Raw genomic sequence first — 17,870 nt, forward strand, 5'->3', positions numbered from 1 at the left:
AAAATTATAAATAAAATATTGAGAGATTCATAAAAATTCAAATAATAAAACTAAAATCATTTCAATAATAAAATGAACACAATTAAATTAATATGATGGGAAAAGGATCCATATGGTTTTAAGAATTCAATCAGTAATTATGGGGTACTCCACCTTCAATTGTGTATTACAGACCACACTTGCTTTATGGAACCGACCCAGTGTTTCCCATGACCCACAGTCCAAGCAGGGGCTCATTAGGGAGTCACCAAAGTCTGCTCGATGAGTTAAAGGATCGCAATCCTAGTCTGTGGATTACAGGTCATCCCATAGAGACGAGTCAAGGTCACCACGACCTGATGCGACCACCGCTCTATGATGCATAGGGGTATCTCTCGAACACGCATACTCTTCACCCAAAAGGTGGATAATTGACTTTCCCCAACGATCTATCGATATGCATGCCGTGTGATGGAACATGGATGAGGTTTTGGCCTCTGTCTCTGTAGTCGTACCATCACACACAAGGGTCACACAGTCCCTCGGCTCATTCATCCAAGCATAAGCTCTGACCTCATCAGTGGCTAACCCAAAACCCTTCTCGGTTTATTCTTTATGCCCAGGTGCCTTGGGTTTTCCAACCAATTAGCCTAGATCGTCAAGCACAGTCCGATATCCGCAAACATCATTTGTTTAGCATGGTCCTCGAGGAACCACACTCCCACTGAGTTTATGTTCCACTATAATAAATATTTTTTACTGCACACTCATAAGGCCTTTAAAGGCTACATAAACCCAACATCTCTCATTTGGCTTTTGAAGGCCTTACATTATCTTTTCATCACTTTCTCTTATCCCCATCTCTCTTACATGTCTTACAAAAACATTAGGGACAACTCCCTTAGTCAAAGGGTCTGCAACCATCAAATCCGTAGATATATGGTTGATCTCGATCTCTTTCAATCTTACCTCATTTCTCAAGTGATAAAAGTATGGTTTAATATGTTTGGAATTCTTATGAATTCGAGGCTCCTTAGAGACACAAATAGCTACCGTGTTATCGTAGAAAATTCGCACTGCCTCATAACGTACAGAATGAAAATTAAGTTGATTAAGAAACTTATTAATCCACACGGCCTCCTTGGCTGCTAGACATCATGCCACATATTCGGATTCCATGGTGGACAAAGCCACAATATCTTGTTTCTTTGATTTCCAAGAAACCGCACCCCCTTCAAGCATAAACACATACCCAGATGTAAACTTTGCATCATCTGGATCCACGAGATAGTTTGCATCTGAATATCCCTCTATTGTTATTTCAGTTCTCCCCTTATATGTGAGTGTATAATTCATGGTCCCCTTTAAATATCTGAGAATTGTTTTTACTACTTTTCAATGCTCCTCTCCTGGATTGCTTTGAAACAGCTCACCAAACTCATGACGAGGGACAAGTCAGGCCTTGTTCATGTCATGACATACAACTGCGCTCCTGTATGGCACTCTCTCCATGGTTTTTATATCCATGTCTTCAGTAGGACAAATTTTATTACTAGTTACGTCTTTTTGTCTATTGGGGTAGACATGGGTTTACACATACCCATATCAAACGTTTCCAGTATCAGCTTACAGTAGGTTGCCTGGGAAAGTTGGATAGTCTTCTATCTCATATTTCTTATTATCTTGATGCCCAACACATATGAAGCTTCTCCAAAATCCTTCATATTGAAGTGTTGTGTAAGGAAATTTTTCGTCTCTACTACTAGGGTAATTGATTTACTAACAATTAGCATATCATCCACATATAACAATATAAAGACCACAACACTCCCACTGACCTTTTGATATAATCTTCATTATTTGTAGAGAACTCTACAAGAGCAAGTGTCTCTTGAAATTTTATGTACTACTGTCGCGATGCCTGTTTCAGGCCATAAAAGGATTTATTAAGTTTGCATACTAGGTTCTCTTTTCCTTTCTCCTCAAATCCCTCAGGTTGAGTCATATAAATTTCTTATTCTAAATCCCCATTAAGAAAAGTTGTTTAACATCCATTTGATGAACTTCAAAGTCAAAATAGGTTGTTATAGCTATAGGATAAGGATGGATGGAAATTAGGCAACTGGGGAAAAGGTTTCTTCATAATTTATCGCTTCTTTCTAGGTAAAACCCTTTTTAACTAACCTTGCTTTGTATTTTTCTATTTTCCCTTTAGAGTTCAACTTTTTCTTGAAATCCACTTACAATCAATGGCCTTACACTTTTGATGTAGAGGTATTAATTCTCATACATGGTTTTGGTTAATGGAAGCATACTCATCTTTCAAGGCTTCTACCCAGTATTCCCTTTCAGGACAGGTCAAGGCTTCTCGGTGAGTTCTAAGTTCTGAATCTGGATCTTCCCCAACTTATCAAAATGTTCTCCAAGGTAGACAAATTGTTCTAGGTAAAGAAGTGGTCGACTGACTCGGTTACTTCGTCTTGGTTCATGTAAAGGTCACTTTCTTTAGGGAGTTCAGGATCAGGTTTGGTTGAGTTAGAAGTTTCAGGTTAAGGGTCTCGAACTACATCCTTATTTTTTGCCTTCTCATAAAAGTCAATTTGTTTTCTACTCACCCTTGCTTCATGGAACTCTTCTTAGAAGAAGTGAGCATCGTGGCTTTCAATAACCGCACATGTTTCAAGGTTGTAGAATTGATATCCCTTTAACCAATGAAAATGGTTTTGGTAGTATTGGGTTGCAATTTGGTTCTATTTTGATGTGGGATAATAACATGGGTTGAACAACCCCAAACTCTCAGGTGTTCAAGGGAGAGAGTACAACTTGTGAAAATTTCACAAGGAATAAGTGGGGCAGCTTTTGTGGGAGTCCGGTTGAAGATGTAACACACCGTTAATTCAGCTTTTCTCCAAAACTCCAAGGAGAGATTTGCATGCCCCATCATACTCCTTACCATTTCTACTAAGGTCATATTCCTTCTCTCAGCTTTACCATTTTGTTCAAGAGTATAAGGCATGGTGTACTAATGGATGATCTCATTTTCAATGCATAAATCTTTGAAAATGTCAGATGAATATTCCCCCCCCCTCTATTGATTCTAAGAACTTTGATTTTCAGGTTGGTTTGATTCTCTACCATGGCCTTATATTCTTTAAATTTTTCTAGGGCTTCTGATTTTGTTTGAATAAGGTACACATGGCCAAATCGCGAGTAGTCATCTATAAAAGAGATAAAATATCTTTTTCCACTATTGGTGGTCACATTCACAGGTCCACATATGTCACTATAAATGATTTCCAATACGCTAAAAGTTCTTTTTGCACTGGTGGTATCTTTCCTTATTAATTTTCCTTGCACACAAGACTCGCACACTTTCGATAAATCTCCCTTATAATTTTGAAGAATTCCATCATTTTTCAATCTTTCTATTTGTTTGATATTAATATGTCCAAACCTTATATGCCATAAGGTAGCATCTAATTTATTAGGGGACGAGACATAAGCAACATTCTCTTTCATTTCAATAGTAAATAATCTATCTACAAGTCGTCCAGTCATGATCACATCTTTCCTCTTCTTGACCATCACTTTCTTCTCAATGAAAGTGGTTATGAATTCAGTCATGGACATCTTAGAAACCGAAACCAAGCACTTCCTCATATCAGGAGCATAGAGTGCATGTTTTAGGATTAAGGTGCTCCCACTCTTCAGTTTCAGCTCGAAATCTCCAACTTCAAGTACATCAGTCTTTTGATTTCCTCTCATGTAAATATGCTGTCATCCTGGCCCCATGTGAGTGAAAGAACGGAAACCATCCTTAATGTTTGTGACATAGGCCGTAGTCCCCGAGTCAAGACACCAAAAAACTCCCTTGGGGTCAGTCAGCATAGATTCAAAAACCACACATACCAATTCCTTGTTGGTCCCTCCAGATTTGTTGAACCGACAACTATTGGCTATGTAACCCACCTTCTTGCAAATAAAGCAAGTTCGAGTCTCTCTCCTTGCTCCCTTATTTCCAAAATCTTTCCTTTTGAAATCTCTTTTCTTTCCAAAATTATTTCTTTCATTTCCTTTCTTAAATTTAAAAGAAGGTGGAGATTTTACCATATGCACGGTTTCCTTTGGAGTTGTTGTCAGTAGTTGCCTTGAATTTTTCTTCTTCTCTTTTGCTTTGAATGTAGTGATGAGCTCCTCCAGTTTTGGTGCTTTCCTTTTGGCTGAGATGGAAGATATGAAGGTCTCCCATGAATTAAGAAGTCAATTCATAAGATGAATCACTTGCATAGATTCATTGGGTTTCATGCATGTGTCTTCTAGCTCTCTGACTAGCGCACGAAACATGTGCACATGATCTGAAAACTTGGTACATTCTCCCATCTTTAACTCATTATACCTCCTTATAGCCATGGTTTGCTTCATAAGAGAGGGTTCAACATACTCTCTCTCAAGTTCATTATAAATCTCACTTACAGTGTAGATTGACTCATACTTAGAAGCATATGAGTTAGTCATGGAAAATAAAATAATGTATTTGTATCTCAGATTCTTCCTCTGCCAATTGGCGTACTCATCTTTAATTACTTGAGATGAATAGTCAATTGGACAACGAGGCCAGTCCTCAAATAGTACCTCATGTAAGTTTTCCTCGTAGAGTGCAAATTTGATTTTTTTTTTTCTATGAAGCAAAACTGGTTCCATCAATCTCTAAGATGAAGATACGAGCAGCCATATATTTCTATTCTCAAGCAAAAATAATAAAAGACTCCTAATGGCAATCAAGTAAAACCAGGTTTGATACCAATGAAAGAAAGACCTATCTGATATTTTGCCAGGGAATACTGTTTTTTTTTTTTTAATGATAATAATGACCCCTTTTTATTTAGGCAAAAAGATCACTTACAAATGGTCTTATTACAATCAATAAATATTTCAAAATAAAACAGCACAACAATAAAATAAAACTCAACTACTTGATGTCATCTATTCAACCTAATACTATACTTGAGAATATAAAAGTAAAAGAGAGCAAGTAAGAAAAGAGAAGATGCCGAAGATTACCTCAACCGGGCTTATTATACCCCACACGAGTCACCATATCCAATAGCGTGGGACCAACGATCTAGCTTCAATCTCGAACCGGAAAAGCTAATTTCGGCCAAACTAGGTAACCACCCTTAATCTCTACAAAACCCTAACCCCAAAATTAATTAAAGCTTTAACCCAGATTTCCCAAACTCTTAGTATATTTAGGTCATGAGAGAGAGAGCAGTAGACCTAAGGTTGGGGTGTGCCCCCTATGGAACTTTTAGAGAGAGAAAGTTAGAGAGAGAAAATCTGAGAGGAGAGAAAGAGGGGCGTGGCTCTAAAAGAGGAGAAAGAGAGAGTTTATGAGAGAAAGAGAGGGGTGTGTAGAGATGGGGGGAGAGCACTCCTATTTATACTGAAATTTAAGTCTAGGGTTTCTTTAGGGTTTCCCATAGTTTACTTTTTTCTTGAGATTGAATATGGACCGTTGATCAATGTGACTTGTGGGGTAAGAGATCTAAGCCATCCATTTCATAGATGAATCATCAACATTATGAAAGGTGCATGAACCATTATCCCCCTTTCTTTAAACCATTTTCCTATCAATATATTTAAATAAAGTAAATCCATTAAAGATATCATGCATTCCATAAAGTTGTATTATCCATCTCATATATTCCGTAAGAATATATCAAGAAATATTAAGTTAATATTTACTATCTTAAATAGATAAGATATGGTTAATATTTACTATATTACAAATTAACCATATGTCATAAGATACAATTTCCATATTTAAATAACTTGAACACAAAGCTATCAAAAGGAATTCAAAGGGGTGGGACGTCCCACCATGTGGGCTCCCACCCACATGCCACATGGTGGGACCATATGCACTATGGGCCCCCATGGAATTTTATAAATATTTTTTAAAATTAAATAAAACAATTTAATATATATTTGAATTTTTATAACTTTGTAAAATCAATAACTATATTTTTATAAGTCCAAAAATCATAAATAAAATATTGAGAGATTCATAAAAATTCAAATAATAAAACTAAAATCATTTCAATAATACAATGAAGACAATTAAATTAATATGATGGGAAAATGATCCATATGGTTTTAGGAATTCAAACTGTAATTATAGGGTACTCCACCTTCAACTGTGGACTACAGACCACACTTACTTTATCGAACAGACCCAGTGATTGCCATGACCCACAGTCCAAGTAGGGGCTCATTAGTGGGGTCACCAAAGTCTCCTTGATGAGTTAGGGAGTTGCAATCCCAATCTGTGGATTACAGGTCCTCCCCTAAAGACGAGTTAAGGTCACCACGACCTGATGCCACCACAGCTCTATGGTGCATAGGGGTATCTCTCGAACATACATATGCTTCACCCAAAAGGTGGATAACTAGCTTTCTCGAACGATCAATTTATATGCATGCCATGTGATCGAACATGGATGAGGTTTTGGCCCCCATCTCTGTAGGCCTGTCATCACACACAATCCCTCGCTCACTCATCCAGGCATAAGCTCCGACCTCATCAAGGGCTAACCCAAAACCCTTCCCAGTTTATTTTTTATGCCCAGGTTCCTTGGGTTTTCCAACCGACTAGCCTAGATCATCAAACACAGTCTGCTATCAGCAAACATCATTTGCTTAGCATGGTCTTCGAGGGACCACACTCCCATTAAGTTTATGTTCCACTATAATAAATGTTTTCACTACACACTCATAAGGCCTTTAAAGGCCACATAAACCCAACAAAAAGTGCATATCCCTCCATCCTCCTCTAGCACTTCACAAATAAGATCAATGGATGTTAAAAACTCACTTGAGCTCCTCGTATTTGCATCCACCATAGTACATTTGTCAAGTGCAAATGATGGGTTCGCAGCAGACTTAGTGGTAAAGAATTCCATTAAGCCCTCTATGTCCAATCCACTCGACTGTGATTTTCTTCGATTTCTATAGGTTTCATTCTTGCAATATCGGCCAATGAAATTGAGATTTCTTCTCCCTCCAGCTATCACAAGCATAATCTTAGAGGTTCCCAAACCACAAGAATCATAGATATGGATTACCTCTCTTATGGCATCTAGAATTTTGCGATGTGACCAGAGGAGATGGGTTTTGTATGGCGAAGTCAGTACGTGACAATGCTCCTTCTCATGGTTTGCAATAAACCATAGTCCATAATCATCATTTTGTATTCTTAGCATAGTTTTCCACCCCGACCTTGAAGGGGCTGAGACTGATTACGCTCGTGTTTCTTATCCCGATGACCGGCTTTACAACTCATGTATTCACGAGTGGTAACTATACCATCTTTTGATCGCTTTGTTGAATAACAATGAACACTAAAACCCTTTTGTTTTGCAATATAGAAATTATATACAACTTCATGGGACTCAAACCACATACCCTCTCAGGGCTCCTCTCCACTAGGTTCAAATCTTAGGGGATCCACCAAAATAACCTCACTCGGTTCAACCATGTCAAGCTCACTTGCCTCCACCACATTAGACACACTAGGTCCAACAAATTAGGCTCACTTTCCTTCCGGCCTACATCAACCTCACTACTAATTTCATTGTCACCTAAAATAACATCTAGAAATTCACCATTATTGCAAAATCCATCCATCCCATAATCCTCAATTGTAGGGCTTCCAATCTTTTTAGAATGTCTCCATCTCACGATCACCCAATTACTCCCCATCTCAATGTCAGCTGTCAACCTCGAGTTAAAGCCCATGTCTAACTTGGTGTCCATTCTATTTAGTGCCTCCTAAAGAGGATATTTCAATTTCAATTTCAATTTTATCAATAACTAATACAAGAACGCACAATCATATAATAAGTAGCACAAAATATCATGAAATTGCATTTATCAACCAATCAATAGCACCCAAAACATATAATAGAACCCAAACACCCAAAACATGTAATTGTATTTACCAACCAATCAGTAGCATAAAACACATATAATGGAACCCAAACACCCATAACATGTAATTGTATTTATCAACCAATCAGTAGCATAAAACATCGTGAAATTCTCTTAAGAATGGAGCAAGAGTGCCCATATCTTGAAACAATGAAATAAATATGCCACAAAGATTACAAAATATGCCTAAAAAATTGGGATCAAGGAGAAAAGAGAGGGAAAACAAAACATTTGGGTGAGAGAGGGAGACCGGGGCGGCCGGTAATGTTCTGCTGCCTCGATGACAGGGTCCCCACATACACCGTCCAATTATACGAACGATGTAGATCTTTGTGCCCGCATAGTAGCAGATGCGGGTTTGGGCGTATGAAATAATTTTCCATATATATATATATATATATATCTGAAAAATTCTTCCCAATGCCTATAAGAAAAAATGAACAGTGATTTTGCCTATGCTCATCATCTTCCAAAGTTCACCGTACAGTCACGATTGTCCGATAGTGTTTCTATTTTTATTTTTATTTTGATAAATTAAACTTATCTGAAATTTGGAGCGTGTATACATCTTAGTGAGACACACCTAATAAAAATATGAAAAAAATATGTCGCAAAATATAAATTGATCAAAATACCTCTATAAATTTTCAAGGGTATTTTGGTAGATTTATATTTTTCAAATTATTTTGTTTATATTTTTATTAGATTCTCCTATTTTTTATGAACATACGCTCTCAATTTCAGATCATTCCGATTTTAAAAAAAATAATAAAATTTTGAAACACTACCGGACAACTGTGACCATGCGATGAACTTTGGACGGTGATGAGCATAGGCGAAATCACTGTTCATTTTCGCCTATAGGCAGTGCATAGTATTTATATATATATATATATATATATATATATGTCGTGCTGGTCCTGCCTAAGCAGGGTCCCAAGAGTGGGCTAGAAACGGTCCTAACCTTGCTTATGCACAAAGTGGTCATTCTCAGGATTCAAACCCACGCTCTTGTACTACCTACCTGAGCCTTTTACCGTCACACGAAGTGATGGCCGCTATCTATCTATCTACACACACACACACACACACACACACACACACACACACACACACACACACACACACACACACATATATATATATATATATATATATATATATAATACTGGTCCTGCCTAAGCAGGGTCCCAAGAGGAGTGGGTTGGAAATGATCCTAACATGGCTTATACACCAAGTGGTCACTTTCAGGACTCAAACCCACGCTTTTGCGCTGGCTACCCGAGCCTTTTACTGCCATACAAAGTGATGGACCCTATCTATCTATCTACACATACACACACACACACACACACACATACACATATGAACATATGAGCTCAATAGTCTAGATTGAATTTAGGCCAATCTGATGATCATAGATGACTAGTAGTATTTGAAGTTAATTTTTTTTCTACAATTCTAATGCACTTGAAATTTTAGGTTTATGTTCTTCTCATCAAGACGCACCTAATAAAAATATAAAAAAAAGTATTCGCAAAAAGAAATATGATCAAAATTCCCCCAAAAATTTTCGGGGGTATTTTGATCAATTTATTTCATATAAAATATTTTTTTGATATTTTTTAAAGATTCACTTATTTTTTATAAACACATACCTAAAATTTTAAGTGATTTGGATTTGTATAAAAAAAATAAAATTCAAACACTACCGGACATCCGTGATCGTCAAATCAGCCCATATTCAATCTGACCCGTTGGGCTCATTTGTTCATATAATCTATTGGGCTAATCCCAGCTTTTTCTGTGATTTTGATTTGTAGAAAAAAATAAAATTCAAACACTACTGGACATCCGTGATCGTCAAATCAGCTCAGATTCAATTTGACCCGTTGGGCTCATTTGTTCATATAATCTAGTAGGCTAATCCCAACTTTTTCCATATATATATATATATATATATATATATATATATATATATATATATATATGAGATTTTCTAGTATTAACAACCCTCAAAAACAACAAGTTCAAGTTAAAATAAGTTGTGGCCCTCGTTTTTACATTTATTGCCCCTATCCTATTTGAACACCAAAACCTATTGAAAGACATTTGTGACTTTTACTTCAAAAATGAAAAAACGCACTTCAATGAGGTAAAATTTGAAGTTCGAAATTTAAAGCTCATCTCAATCTCTTCGCCTTTCTATTTTATATCTCTCCTTGCCGTCCCCCATCCTCTCTCTCTCTTGATCTCTCGCCTTGCCCACCTTAGCCCTCTCTCTCTCTTGATCAGAAAAAATGCCAACATTCCAGGCAAAAATGGAGATTTTCGATCACACTAGGTACGAATGTAACACTCAATGACATTTCTTTTCTTTTTTTTGTTTTATTTTTGGGATTTTTTTTCTAGAATTTACTCTGTTGATCTATGTGTTGATTGATTTGTTGGGGTAGGATTCTTTATTTATTTTGATTTTTCACTGTATTTAGGTTTGTTGACTGATTTGTTGGTGTAGGGTTCTTTCTTCATTTTGATTTTTCACTGTATTTGGGTTTTTGATCTATATGTTGACTGATTTGTTGGTGTAAGGTTCTTTCTTCATTTTGATTTTTCATTGTATTTGGGTTTGTTCAGGAATTCTAAAAATGCCACCCATTGAGTGCAGTTTATGATACCTTGTGAACATAGAAAAGAAGTAACAAATAAGAGATCACCTTCTCCCAAAATAGAAGCAGTCGTCTCCAAGTATAGGCATTCAATTTATGATACCTTGGTCACTTACAAATCCGTGATATTCCCTTATAAAAACCTGAGATTTTTTTGTTGCCACCAAAGGCTATGTAGGTTACTTGTTGCTCCAACGAATTTCATTTTCTTTTTTCAGTTTATATCTCGCCTTGAATTAGGTTTCTGTCACAAAGTTCCACAAAGTTCTTTCATGGCTTGATTTCTTTTGAATTCATATTTACTTGCTACTTAAATAGTGGTATCTTCTTAGAAGGGCTTGGTCTTCTATATTAAAAACATGATTATTTTCATTTTATTGCAAAGTCCAAATGTTTGAAAATATGCCCCAGCCATTTTTCATGTTTTGAATCCATTTTTTCCTTGATTATGCAATTCCTTTCATACTTAAAGGATTAAATTTTGGATCAAGTGAATGATTTATTGTTATTTTCAGTATAATAATTATCTGATGATAGGAAAGGCCGGAGTAATGGTTTTATTTATTTGATGATTTCTTGTTCTTTTCATAGCTAAAGGATTAAATTATATTGGGTAATGGTTTTATTGGTTTGATCAATTCTCTACCTTGCTAGACTTAAAGAATTAGGATCAAGAATTGGGAGATTCACAGCTTACTCTACGTATTTTGAATGGGGAATTGTATGGGGCAGTGAGATGGTTTGAAGTGTGGTGATGAAGATATTTGGTTTCAAAGCCATAAAGTAGAAGGCATGAGAGCTTCTCGCTCATGTATTTTCAAGGCTAAAAAATATTCTTGACATAGACAGAGAGATGGAACAATGTTGTAATCATATAATTCGAATTTGAATTTTATGCAAGCAATGCTAATGGAGATCTCACTCACTCTCTCTCTCTCTTTTAAATTTTAAAACAATTGATGTATTTTATCTTGTGCCTACATGAATAAAGTTTTTCTTGTTCAATGGGAAGTTGTGTTTTAACCATCTCTCTCTCTCTCTCTCTCTCTCTCTCTCTCTCTACCATGTATTTCATACCTATGTGATTCGTGGCGAATTGCAGTTCTATTGTATCCTCAGAAAGCTAGAATGGTATACCCATAACCCCTGCCTTATTACTTCCCGTAAAGAAGAAGAGATGATCAATTCCATCCTTCCAATTTACTGAAACAAGAAACGGTAATTAGATTGAAAAGGCCATTTTATTTTACAAGTAGTGAATAAAAAATTAGTTTAGGAGCCGATTCTACTCCACATAGCGGTCTTTTGAGTTGTAAAAGTGTAGAAGCTGGGTTTTCCCAAGTTTTAAATAAACTTAATGAGTTGACAATCAGACTCTCTCAATCTTACTACCAAAGGTGAGTTTTGCCTTTTAATTACTTTTCTTTTTACTTTTAAGCTGGTGCATTTCTTCAACTCTTGCTCACTCAAAGGGGAGAGAGAGAGAGGCATAGTTATTCTTCCAATGTTCTTCATCTTCATTATTTTTTTCGAAAAATGAAAACCTGAATGAGTCTCAATACAAGCACATCTTATGTCTTCTTGCAGCCGCATGAATTTCTTATGGATATACCTTATAACATTTGTGCTTGGGTACCGTCCAAAAACCATACAATGCTCAACTCTCAGTATTTTAGGGGTGCCCTTATGATCCTGTGAGTTTTAAGAATCTAAGCATTGTTGCCCCGTTGTGCCTGCCATACCTCAATTTCATATTTCAACACATCAATGGCATATCCACAAAGGGACAAAGAATGATGCTTTGCTTGCAAATCCTATTTAGTGAATTAGCAAAAGATGGAGCATTTAATCAAGTAAAAATATATTCATTGCATTTGATGCACAACATCAATATTGCATCCACATTTCAACCTTACAATAATCATTATGTACAACTCCAAAATTACATATACAAAGTTGTTACATGTAAATGCTCAAAAATCTCATATGCAAAGTAGCATTTATAGCCCCAAAATTGTGTCAACATCACACCAAGAATGGTGTTCTCTAACATATAATGATTATCTACTAAATTAACCTCTTCTTAATGGACAATTCTTATAATCATGGCCAGTTTGGCCACATGAAGGAACCTTACAATGTTTAGGTTTCTTGACAACTTCAATATGGGGCTTGAACCTTTTTTCAGGAGGCTGCCCTTTTGTCATAGACAAAACATGGTTTTTTACATGGATGCTTTCACAATGAACTCTATTTTCATCCTCTTCAGTTGCTAGACTTGCATTAGATGTTTCATCAACCATAAGAGACCTTATGCATTCTACTTCTTCAACATGTTCCAAAATTCTTGAAAATTGCTCTAATCATCAAATCTTGCACCTTTTGTACCAATTGTTGATGCTAATCATTGGACATGCTCATCATATGTAGCTGATGTGCTCGAGCTAACATTTGATATCAATGATGTAGAGTGCCTCCAACGTTTTGGCAGATATCGGTCTGGAATTTGAATAAAATGTTCCTTGAAGAGAACATGAAGAGAATGCCTGCAAATGATACCTGTAAACTCAAACCCTTTACAACTGCAATTCATAACATTATCTTCAACCATCAAAGAAACATTTTGCCCTTTTTCTTTCTTTGAAAAGTGTGTCACTTCATAGGTTCCATGATCCTTTTTAGATGTCAAATATTGGAAAGATGAAATAATTTCTTCTTGTATCTTAGAAAATGCACAAGGAGTTAAGATGGGTGCTGCATGGTGTTCGAAAGAGCACATTGTTCGAACATCCACATTGGTGGACAATTGTTGCATCAAACGTCTTTGACCCACTACATCTATCATCTCAATAACAATTGTTATCTACAAACAAGAGACAAATAACCATAATCAAGAATAGCATGCCAATATATTAAAATATCAAGGAAGACAATGAGGTCATTATTTCTTATACCTGATCTATCAATTCACTAAGCGGAGTTTGTGAACCCAATAATCGTTTCACAGATGCATTGATGGACTCTGAACATCCCGTTGTCTTCATTCCAGCAAAAAAATGGCTTCTCAAGTATGATAATGCCCAAAACTCTTTAAAATTCCACAGGTTGTTAATACGTCTATCTGAATGTAATGCAAACTTATTGACTAATGCATGCCAGCCTTCTTCAAAATCTTCAATGGATTCAAGATTATATAACTTGTAAAAATCGGTGTCAAACTCATTGTATCTTTTACCAAGGAGGAAGGAAAACTAGCCAGATAATTTTGATAACAAGTGCCATATACAAAATGCATGTTTAGTATTGGGGAGGTCCTTACAGATTGCTTCTTTGAGAGCCAAGTCCTGATCAGTTAGGATTGTTTGTGGCATCTTTCTGTTTATTAGACCTACAAATGCCTACACATATCATGCTTTAGAAACACTAGAAACATATAAGCATGCTCAAACACACATCATTGGTAAGAATATCAAAGAATTCAAAGCACAAAATTTGTAGAAGATCACAAACCTTCATTGCCTATGAAAAAGATTTAACTCTTTCATCTCATAGTAGAACACACCCAAATAAACAAGTGTCACCATGGTTATTGACACCTACCCAAATGCTGAATGGCATAGAGTAACCATTTGACTGGTAGGTTGTATCGAAAACTACTACATCACCGAAGATCTCATATGCACAATAACAAGAACCATGAGACCAAGCAATATGCTCCAACCTATTATCTTCACTAACTGTAAAATCATACTTAAAATCTTTATTTCTATCTTTCATTTGCATATATTTTGTTAAGAGAATATGAGCATCATTGTCATGGTTCGCATTGTTCATAGCACAAAAAAAGTTATAGATATTCTTATCTATAAATGGTAATTCCCTTGGTTTAAGACTTCTCTCTATTTCAAACAACCGCATCATATCTCTAACACATATACCAACTTTGGAAAATTGTTGAATACGATGCTTGTAACTTTTTGAAATATTATGATAAGCAAGCAAAAATCGAACTTCTTGTGGCTCGAGAACATCATGATTGTGTAAATTATCAAAGGTTACAACAAACCGATATGAAATATTAGAATCCATGACTTTTGCGATACTTATATGCGCTCCACAATTGCATCTCTTTGATGATCGATCTCTTTCTCCATTATTTACATACACTTCTTTGTTTGCTAAATGGCCCGCCCTATGGCAAACATAGTATCTTCTAGTACTTCCATTGCCATCACCTTCTTTTCCAATTGTTCATTCACGATGCACTAAAAACCCCCATGCCTTGGTAAAACTCCTGTAAATTTCATAAGCATCATCATGACTTGAAAATATTTTCCCATTGTATGGAACTAAATCACTAGGAACTGTTTCTAATGGGTGTTCTACAATTGAAGAAAAACCCTCTGCAAGCATGGTTTCATTTGGAGGAGTTTCTATATACTTGTGTACCTGTAAAAAAGGACTCAAGTTTGATTGTGAGTACCTACAAAAAATGACTAAAATAGATAATGTTGATAGATTAGAGATTTTTTGGGCTTGTTCATAAACATTATAATGGCTAAATAAATCAAAACACAAAGACATCCATTTGGGCCAAAAAACATTGTTCACTTGAAACTGAAAATTGTAGAATCATACTTTTTTTTGTCATAATCATAACAAGCAAATCAAGTCATATATAGCCAACCAAACTATCAATAGAGTTACTAACACATCATCAACTTTTATGTAATCCATATATCCGTAAATTATATATCAAAAGAGTTAGTAACCATAGCAAGCAAATAACACATCACTAAACATATACTCAGCCTAACCATAAGAGGCTGATCATATATTGTTTCCTAGTACCGATTATCAATGTAAAGTTCAAAAGTATATCACAATCATTAACAAATGCCCAAAATTGTGCCAAGAACAATGCTACCCAAAATTGCAGCCAAGAGTAGAGCTGCCAAAAATTGTTTGATGCCCTAAGATTGCAACTATAATTGCAACTATATTGTGGCAAGAATAGTGCTGCCCAAATTAAAGCCATTGCAACCTGAATTTGGATAAATCGTAGTTGAATTACCATGCATAAATTTCTCAATGTACCATTAAAAAAAGAAAAGAAACAAAACTAATTTCTAAAACTCATTGAAACTATAACACTTGCAAAAAGAATCTTAGAGATTGGTTTATAACTGGTGGGCCATTACTTTTATGTTGCTTGGACTTGCGTGTGCAAATTACATGCCCTCTTGTTAGGATAACTAGTCTTTTATGCAAATACCTTAACAAATTGTGGGCATGGTTTCATTTATCTAATGATAGCTGAAGCTAACAAAAATGTTATCTAAACATTCAAGATGGAAAAGAACTCCCAAGGATCAGAAAATAAAACGAAATGATTTCCCCTGCAGGTTTTGTCAGGGCAATAATAGTGTCATCTTTATTTAGGGCTCTCCATGCTCTGTTAATTTGGATTTTGATCATCAATTTTGTAAAATTCAATTTTCAAAGACTGTTGAATGTATGGTTACTGTTCAATGCTCAAGTATCAGAGACGAGACAACAAGCTATGGAATAAAAAACTAATCAAAATCGAGCAAAGTATAACACCATGGATGCAAAACCTCAAACCCAAAATTCGAAATAGTATCAAGAGGAGACATACCTTGATCACACGGAGATAAAATCCTCTTGGGCATTTGATTCAGAGAAATAAAAGAATCGACTTTTGCTTTAGATAGAAAGAGAGGAGATTGGGAAGGGTGAGGTGTAGAGAGAGAGAGAGAGAGACTTGGAGGAGCATGAGGTGCATAGAGAGTCTTTTGCTTTGCTTTAGATAGAGAGAGAAGGCATTGGGGAGGGCGAGATGTAGAGAAAAAGAGAGAGACTTGGGGAGCATGAAGTGTAGAGAGAGAAGAGAGACGATGTGGAGGGAAAGATTCAAAGTTCCCTCTTTTTTATTTTCGTTTTAAAGTTTTTGAAGCAAAGGTTCTTATTGCCCTTGTGGGTAGGCTTTGGGTTCTATTAATATGAGGGCAAAGGGGGTAAAAATGAGGTTCACAACTTATTCTAACGTGAACTTGTTGTTTTTGGGGGGTTGTTAATCTTAGAAAATCCCTATATATATATATATATATATATATATATATATATATATATATATATATATATATATATATATATATATATATATATATATATATATATAGAGGAAGCATTTATAAAATGCCTATAGGTAGAGTTCTACAGTACTTCACCTACACTTCATCATCGTTCAAAGTTCATCCCACGGTAACAATTGTCCTGTAGTATTTGAATTTTATAATTATTGTACTAATCAGATTTATTTAAAATTTGGGACGTTTGTACATATGGCCAAGTCGCTCCAAAATAAAATATTAAAAAAAATAATAGCCATAAAATAAAATTATGAAATTACCTCTGAAATATTATAGGGGTATTTTGCATAACGTTTATCATTCAAATTATTTTTTTTATATTTTATTCATGTGCATCTCACTAAGACGCACACACTAAATAATTTTAGATAATTATGAGTTGTAAATAAAATATTAAAATTCAAACACTATCAGACATCTGTGATCATGTGATAAACTTTGAACGGTCAGGAGTGAGTCCGAAAACTTATTGTGTCTCGTATCTCTTAGGCATACGAGCACTGAAGTGTTTAAACCTAAACGGGTCAAAGGTTTTATAGTTATTTGTATTAATCCAATGTGTAAATACTTATAACTATTTTCTTTATGTTTTTCTATTATTTTTCTGGATAACAGTTGGAAGTTTTCCAGATTTTGTGTGACTGATAAACTTTCTTTCACTGTTTTAATTGCATATCCAAGTTTTAAATTGAATGTTCCCCTTTGATAAATATCTGAGGTAGGTACCTTGGGAATATTCCAATTTTGTATATGTTTTTCAACATCATTTATTAATAGTTCCTCCTTATTTTTTACTCTTAGAGTTTGAGTTTGAGTTATTGTTTTACCTTTAAGATTCCTAATTAAATTTGCCATCTGTAGGTTGCGGATAATGATAATCTGGATGACCAACGGTCCAGCGTGTTCCCCTAAGCGGCTCTTCCTGGCCTTGGCGGGTACTTTGCCTAGACGTCTTTCGTCTCTTGCCTGAACTCTCGGACCAACTTTCTTAGATGTAAATTTAGTTAGGTTTCTATGGTATTATTGTAACTTGTTCATTATTGTCTCTGATACCAAAACG

At 35.6% G+C, this 17,870-nt stretch overlaps 1 protein-coding gene and 1 long non-coding RNA gene across 7 annotated transcripts; one reads left to right on the top strand and one right to left on the bottom strand.

Annotated features, from left to right (window-relative positions):
- Window positions 1–10,131: 10,131 nt before the first annotated feature.
- On the top strand, window positions 10,132–11,648 carry LOC110008445 (uncharacterized). Its single transcript, XR_002283352.2, has 2 exons — window positions 10,132–10,312; window positions 11,292–11,648. It is a non-coding gene; the product is annotated as an uncharacterized LOC110008445 (long non-coding RNA).
- Window positions 11,649–12,481: 833 nt separating this feature from the next.
- Window positions 12,482–16,621, bottom strand: LOC110008391 (protein FAR1-RELATED SEQUENCE 11). 6 transcript variants are annotated; one of them, XM_088864020.1, is made up of 4 exons: window positions 16,297–16,621; window positions 13,957–14,931; window positions 13,592–13,809; window positions 12,482–13,500 (listed from the first exon to the last, which is right to left on the bottom strand). In XM_088864020.1, exons 2-4 carry the CDS (start codon window positions 14,006–14,008, stop codon window positions 13,042–13,044), a joined length of 729 nt encoding a protein of 242 aa, XP_088720146.1. In that variant the 5' UTR covers window positions 14,009–14,931; window positions 16,297–16,621; the 3' UTR covers window positions 12,482–13,041. The 6 variants fall into 6 exon arrangements, 4 of the variants coding, with proteins under 4 accessions (XP_088720146.1, XP_088720148.1, XP_088720147.1 ...); XM_088864022.1 differs by having other exon boundaries at window positions 13,957–15,086; XM_088864021.1 differs by having other exon boundaries at window positions 13,957–15,133.
- Between the last annotated feature and the right edge of the window lie 1,249 nt (window positions 16,622–17,870).

The sequence above is a fragment of the Amborella trichopoda genome, chromosome 4, assembly GCF_054954075.1.
Source record: "Amborella trichopoda isolate Santa Cruz 75 chromosome 4, AtrichopodaSantaCruz75HAP2 v2.0, whole genome shotgun sequence".
NCBI lineage: Eukaryota > Viridiplantae > Streptophyta > Magnoliopsida > Amborellales > Amborellaceae > Amborella > Amborella trichopoda.

Bases quoted from the DNA above. Each gene is read 5' to 3' on its own strand.
- LOC110008391 (XM_088864020.1), bottom strand. From the start codon at position 14,008: ATGCCACAAACAATCCTAACTGATCAGGACTTGGCTCTCAAAGAAGCA. The intron at 13,810-13,956 runs GTAAGGACCTCC...AATCCATTGAAG, and splicing joins GGCTCTCAAAGAAGCAATCT to ATTTTGAAGAAGGCTGGCAT. The intron at 13,501-13,591 runs GTATAAGAAATA...TCTTGTTTGTAG, and splicing joins TTAGTGAATTGATAGATCAG to ATAACAATTGTTATTGAGAT.